The 7,548-nt window shown below is 42.6% G+C and overlaps 1 protein-coding gene across 1 annotated transcript in view; it reads right to left on the bottom strand.

Annotated features, from left to right (window-relative positions):
• Positions 1 to 95: 95 nt before the first annotated feature.
• Positions 96 to 7,548, bottom strand: part of Psmd11 (proteasome 26S subunit, non-ATPase 11) — a 43,931-nt gene continuing 36,478 nt past the window's right edge. Inside the window, 4 exon segments of the mRNA XM_012515630.2 lie at positions 96 to 155; positions 390 to 425; positions 1,493 to 1,618; positions 4,035 to 4,134. Of these exon segments, the coding sequence (XP_012371084.1) occupies positions 96 to 155; positions 390 to 425; positions 1,493 to 1,618; positions 4,035 to 4,134 (322 nt within the window).

Raw genomic sequence — 7,548 nt, 5'->3', positions numbered from 1 at the left:
GGATGGATGGATGGATGGATGGATGGATGGATGATAGATTTCTTAACCATCTAATCACACCACTAGCCCCCAGGCCTGTGTCACTTGTGTCACTGTTACTCACCATGAAACTTCTTATCAAGAATCATCTGTGATAATTTCCTTTCCACATCAGCCTAAAATCAAAGCACATGATTAAAGGGATAGTATCCATTAGTTAGGGGCCACCCAGACACAAAGGCTCTGTAGAAAGGGTCTCAAGGAAATAAACTGAAAACAAAATAGGAACAGTGTAACTCCAGCAACTGAGCCCATGTTCCCTGCTCCCCACTGAGCAGTGTGGGAGCCCCAATAACCCCATCAGGTACAAATTCCAGCCCCCACCCCCAGAAGGCTTCTGAATTTCTTACCTTGGAGAGTTTGATGAGGCTAGATATGTGTTCAATCTAAAAGAAAAGGCAGAGACACCAACACTGAAAGTTTTACTTTTGCCTCCAACATGGGGGAGGGGGGTGTGCTGAGTCTGTCCAATGTCTCATCTCCTCTCTGGCTGTGCTTAGGTCTCCTGTGTTGTCACTTGTCTGCCTTACCTCACTCCACACAACACCCTCTCTACCCCATGTGCCTGAGACACAGAGTATTTACCACATGCAGTGACTAAGAAAGCAAGGCAAAGATAGCACTCGCAACACAAGCAGAGGCCATTTGTTACGGTCTGTGTCTAGTTGTTCCCCAAAGATATCACGCAGTCACTGGGGTGGGCTTCTAGAGTTTGTGAGTAGCTCATGATCCAATGTGGGGATCATGGGTGTTAGTGCTACATGCCCTTGGAGGGAGACAGACTGACATGCAATATAAGGGAGAGGCTTGCTTTCTACTGCCACTGTTCCTGCCTTTTTGTTGCTGCTGTTTTGCTGGTTTTCGCCACCATGGACTGCTGCTCTCCGTCATGTGCCACTCTGCCTAGGAGCCAGCTGAGTATGTAATGAAACCTCCACTAAATGTGAGCTCGGTAAAACTGTCCTTCTTTTTTTAAATTTACAACAAGGTGTACAGGGTCTCGCTGCATAGATCAGACTTGTAGTAATCTGCCTGTTTACAGCCTCCCAAGAGCTGGGATTACAGGTGTGCGCCACCACGCCTAGTCTCAATCACTTACTGAGCGTGCCCCAGGAGTAGGGCCAGCATAGCAGGCCCAGGGATTGAACCCCTGCCTGCAGGCACTTTAATCCACTGAGCTATTTGGCTGGCCCCCCTTTCTTAATTTGGGGTGTTGGGTATTTTGTCCCAGGAATGAGAGAAAAGTAACTGAGACATTATCTCACAAGTCCCTACCTCGCAGGCACCTTCTCTTCCACTCATTTCCTTCAAGATGAACCAAGCCCTAGGTGGCTTCCTGCTCATGAGGCATACCCTTGGAAATAAGCTCCTATTTAGGACAGATGTGAAAAATGAGGTGGCTCTAATGAGAATGCATGGCCAGAAACAGCTCGAGTCCCAGAAGGGTTCTTACCTGTACTCGGGAAAAAGGCTCAATGACTCGGATCAGGTTCTGTTCCAGTAAGTTATCATACAACTTGGCCAAGTGTGTGCTGATGATTGGGTCATCCCGGAGCTCTGCCCTGTAATCTGTCAAGGCCTGCAAAAGAGCCAGCAGCACAGATTGGCACAAAAGAAACTAAAGGCACCCCCCCTCCCCCGTGGTTAATGAAGGCATGTGAGATTGGAAGAGATGAAAGAAAAGCGAAGATGGAGTAGAGAATAGAAGAAACGTCAGATAGGCTTAGTGGTACACACCCACAATCCTAGCACTTAAGGAGGCTAAGGCAGGGGCTAGAGTTTGAGATGACAATGAGTTACATAACAAAATCCCATGGGGGGGGAGCAGAAGGGGGAAGATGAGAAAAGACAAAGGAAGAAAGAAGAGAAACAAAGAAAAGGAAAAACGAATGTTAAGAACTAAAAAGAACCATCTTTCTGCACGAGAACCTCATATCAACAATTCACATCACCTAAACCACAAGACCAACTCCACTGGCAAACCAGATTAACTATATAAACAGTATTTTAAAAATTTCCAGGTTAGGGGCCGGGGAGATGGCTCAATGGAATAAGCGCTTCCCTGGCAAGCGAAGGGCCTGAGTTCAATCCCTGGTTCCGCCAAAAAAAAAAAAAAAAATTAAAAAATAAAAATAAAAATTTCCAGGTTAAACCAGATGATGTGGTGGTGTACATCTTAACAGTGTGGTCACATATAATTATAATCCCAGCTCCCAGGAGGATGAGGCAGAAAGATCATGCTTCTTGACTGCCATGAATTCAAGGCCAGGCTGAACTACACAGTGAGATCCGATTTCAAAATACAAAAAGGGACGAAAAACAAATTCTGAGTTTAAAGGGAAATGCTGAATTCCACAACTGGATTTTAGAGGAGTTTTGTAAGAAATATGAGTAATACTATAGGTCTGCAATACAAAGAAAAGTATCCAATTTTGTTTGGTCACACTATTTCCCAAATACATAATCACAGAACCTTGTTTCCAGGCCGGGGAGATAGCTCAGTGGAATAAATGCTTGCCCAGCAAGTGCAAGGTCCTGAGTTCGATCCCTGGCACCATCAAAAAAAAAAAAAAAAACAACCTTATTTCCAAGGAACCATGTAGAACAAAAAATTTTTAAAAGTCAGGTATAGTGGCATTTGCCTATAATCCTAGCATTTGGGAAACTGAGGCAGGAGGATCACTGCAGATTCAAAGCCAGCCTAGACTAGAGTGAGACCCTATCTCAAAGCACCCCCACCCAAAAAAGGGGGTTCAAACATGCGAAATTTGGGGATAAAATCACTTATGCCCTATTCATGTGTATCAATTATTTACCTTAAATAACAGTCTCAATACACCAATGGCTATGCTATGGAGTTTAAAAAAAAAAAAAAAAACAAAAAAACCAGACAAATCATGCCAAGTAAGGGCAAGAGGATCAGTAAGGACCTGCATCAATAATTTTGGGGATGGTGAGAGCCACAGTCTCCATCCATACTGTTTTTCCTTCTGGATCTAGGTTTTCTTTAGTAAAAACTAAAAGGAGACATCCAGAAAAGAATATACACAAACCTCATCCTAAATATTAGAAAAGTGCTGCTTCCTTTTTTTTCCATTTATGTATTTAGTACAGGGCCTCACTCTGCACCTCACTTGGGCTCATAGTGATCCTCCTGTTTTCAGCCTCCCCAGCGCTGGGATTACAGGCGTGCGCCACCATGACCGGGCTCAGAGGGGGCAGGGCCGCCATGGCATTCGGGACTGGGCATCAAACCTGGGTCCCTGAGCTTGCCCAAGCAGGTGCTTAGTCTGCTGAGCTATCTCACTGGCCCATGCTTCCCTTTTTGAAACTTCCCAAATAATGAACAAAAGGCACAAGAGTCCAAGAAAGTGTACAATACCACCCTGAGAAAGTTTCATTCAGGCCAAATGGGCACATCAGGGCACATCCTGGTTATTCACAGAGAAGGAGCAGACCTGGACTTTCTGGGGCTGAGGGAATACCTAAGACAGTTCTGGGGGAAAAAGCCCTAGGCCCCAGGTTAAACCATGATATAAATTACTGCATGACTCTTGGCATGCTCCAGATTTCCAGCTCCCTCAACCACAAAATGAAGATAACAGCTTTGTCATTAAAAGCCTGAACTTCTGTTTCAAGTTTTTAAAACAGAACATTACATATAAATAATATAATCTAGATCAATTCAACAACTTTTACTGTATGAAATTGTTTATTTCCTGGTTTTGATATGCTATCTTTTTTATTTTTTATTCTTTTATGTATTTAGTACAGGGTCTACAGAGTCTCGCTATACAGATCAGACTTGTAGTGATCCTCCTGTTTTCAGCCTCCCAAGTACTGGGATTACAGACATGCGGCACCATGCCCAGTCTCAGTTTTCTCAGCATGCCCTCAAGGTGGGGCACCTGGTGCTTTACAACTGTTTGTGAAACTATAAATATCTGTAAATGTCCCCTTCTACCCATTCCACACCAACCCAGTACCATGCTCACCTTTTCAAAATCCGCCAGTGATCTGTTCTTGCTAGCCTGAGCCACACATTTCAATGCTTCTGTCTGAGATTAAAGAGACAACTTATGAACATGATCTATTCTGCATGCTCACACCTACAAAGTCTCATAAACAGTACGTTATATCCACACAACTTCTGCTATAAAGAATAACCCACCCCAACATCATTCTTCTTTGGAGGCCTGGGAAGAAAAGGTACAAGTATTAAATATCACCTTATACTTTACAATTGGAAATATACTACTAGGAAATAAACATTTTCCAAAAAGATACACCCTGCTGGACATAAGGGCACATGACTATAATCCCAGTACTTGGGAGGTTGAGGCAGAAGAATATCAAGTTCAAGGCTAGGCTGGACTACTCTGTAAGACCCTGACTCAAAACTACAATCAAAACCAAACAAGTACATAAACCAAAACTACTGCAACAGAGTATTCTCTGTGCTGCCTGGCAAGTGCAATCACCTGAGTTCAATTGCTGGTACCAAGGAGAAAAACAAATCACAACCAGAGATGACAAGCTAAAATGGTAAAATGACAAAAGAACTGCAATTTCTTTCCCGTTCCTCCAAAACTCACTTCTACCCACCTAACTCCTTCTTGACCTCAAACTGATTATACCTACCTGTTTTTGTTTCATTTTGGTTTTTTCTGAGTTAGCATCTCACTATGTAGCCCAGGCTGGCCTTGAGTTTGCATCAATCCTCCCACCTCAGCTTCCCAAGTGCTGGGATTACAGGTGTATACCAGTGATTTTATCAGGATTCATTCTTCGAGGTATAATACAAAGCACTGAACAAGGCCTACTTTTATTAGAGTTCAGTTATTAATGTTCTACATATTACACTTAAATGATAAACCCTACAGTGTCAAAGGTACAATCAATAGCTAAGAGCAACTTCTAACCTCATTATAAAAGAAACTGGGGGCCTCAGAGACAGCTCAGTGATCTAAGTGCCTGCTTAGGCAAGCTCAGGGACAAGGGTTCAATGCCCAGCACCACAAGCCACTCCAGCCCTGCCCCTGGACACAGTGAGCTGGCCACCAAGACTGGGCGTGGTGGTGCACGCCTGTAATCCTAGCTCTGGAGAGGCTGAAAACAGGAGGATCACTATGAGTCCAAGCTGCATAGTGAGAACCTGTACCAAATATATGACACCTGCCCAAGCTATCAAGTCTCCATTCTGCAAGAAATCTGTAACACCCATATTTCTAGATCAGCCTGACTCTTACTTAAAAGCAGTCATCAAAGTACAAAGGAAGGGCCAGGGAGATGGCTCAGCAGAATAAGTGCTTCCCTGGCAAGCACAAAGGCCGGAGTTCAATCTCTGGTTCCGCCAGAAAAAAAGTACAAAGGATCACAGAGAAATCCTCAGACTGAGGAGAAAGGATCATTGTGAATTTGAGACCAGCTAGGACACAGTGAGCTCAAGGACAACCAACTTCATAAAAAAAAAGAGATTCTCTATGCTAGCCTACATACTTAAATAAGGATGGTACGTCTTATACAACAGACTAACTGGTGCAAAGCTATCATGAACACAAGTCTGTGCCCAGCATTTGCCTTACAGACAGAACAATCATGAGAGAAGTCTGGAACTTACAACCCCTTTCAAGTATACCTTGATCATTTATTACCTATCTGACCCTCTCCTGGACACTTGGCCTATCTGAGCCCATCTAGTTCTTATAATAGCAATATACCTTTTATAGTAATAACCAGGGGGCCAGGAAGATAGCTCAGTAGAATAAGCACTTGCCTGGCAAGCACAGGGTCCTGAGTTCAATCCCCAGTACCGCAAAAAAAAAAAAAAAAAAAAGTAATAACCAGTCTTTTCAAGGTCCAAGCTAAGAGCCAACTTGAAATTTTTGCTCATGTACAGCAAATAAGGGCCACTTGTGGAGAAGAAATCATCTGATGTGGCCATTCCAACAAAAATATACAGATGTTCCTTGTTTAATGACCAAGTTAAGGCCCTCAGACTAAGTCGTAAAATAGCTTGGTCACTAAATGAAGAATTGTATATAATAGGTACAGTACTAAAAACAAAGAAATGGTCAAAGGAAACGCCAACCTTGTGACTTTACTTTTATTCACACAGCTCTTACATGCAGTACTACAATATATAACATAAAACATTACAATACCACACAATACAAAGACTAAAGTACTATATAAAAGTAGATTGTACCAAAAAAGAAAAAAACAAAAACAAAACAAAACAAAACAACAACAACAAAAAAAAAAAAAAAAAAACCAACACTCTATAAAAAAAATATACAGAATGGTATTTAAAAAAAAAAAAAAAAAAAAAAGGGCCAAGGATGTAGTTCAGTGGCACAGCACCTGACTGGCAAGTGCAAGGTCCTGAGTTCAATTCCCAGTACTAAAACAAAAATAAAAATAAAATAAAAACAGAACGATGGGTCATAAGTCCACCCGGTGCACCTCAGTCCTAAGTCCAAACAGTTGTTATACAGGTAGGTCTTTAAACTAGGAATGCCTTGTTGTGAAATGGCCAATGAGCCTGTTGTTTAGAGACAACTGCCTTTGATATCCAGAAATGAGTACTATGACAATCACCCCAAGTACAAAAAAGAGAATGGTACAGACATCTAGGACATCTTTACAAAGTCACAACTATTTACTCTCAAAAAGCAGACCTGCAAAAAATAAAACATAGTTGTGGTGATACACATCTGTAATCCCAGCACCCAGGAGGAGGCTGAGGCACGAAAATTGTCTCAAGTTCAAGGACAGCCCAGACTACACAGTGAATTCAAGGCCAACCTAACTACACAGTGAGACCTTACCTCAAAAAAAAGCAAAACAAAAAGTCACACTCACTCATACTCATGCATTAAGGTATGATACAAGGGGAAATCAGGTATCAGGGCCATAATACCTCAGTGGTAGAGTACTCACCCAGTACATGTGAGCCTTCAAGTGCAATCACCAATGGGAGAGGGGGGGACATGCTACCAATCAGCAAGGGCTTCCTTTTACACCACACCTACAACTCCAGGCACCAGTGGAAAGGTACTGAACTGAGAAGCACTCAGATGAGACTTAAAATCTGATTTATATACCAAGTAATCCAACCACCCTAAAGCACATATGTACCACACCTAAACCTGCTCCTGACTGAGGATCCAAGATGCCATATTCTGCACATATTAAATTTGCCCATGGCAGACAGAGCTTCTGACAAAGCTAAATGTACAGTAAATCACTGCAATATTACAGTGTAGTTCTCAGTTCTGAGTCCCTCAAACCATCTGATGTCCAAACAGACTTTCAAGGCCAAGAACTGAACAAGAGCCAGGAAACTACTTTCTTTTTTTTTTTTTTTTTTAATTGGCAGAACTGGGGATTGAACTCAGGCCCTTGCACTTGCCAGGCAAGCACTTATTCTACTGAGCCATCTCCCCAGCCCCTATTTTCTCCTCTTCAGAACTTGGTGGAGTTCTGTGTACACCTTGACAACCTGTC

The sequence above is a fragment of the Octodon degus genome, unplaced genomic scaffold, assembly GCF_000260255.1.
Source record: "Octodon degus isolate 3935 unplaced genomic scaffold, OctDeg1.0 scaffold00072, whole genome shotgun sequence".
NCBI classification, from domain to species: Eukaryota; Metazoa; Chordata; class Mammalia; order Rodentia; family Octodontidae; genus Octodon; species Octodon degus.
The sequence above is the reverse complement of the archived record's forward strand: the minus strand, read 5'-3'. Positions and strand labels throughout refer to the sequence as shown.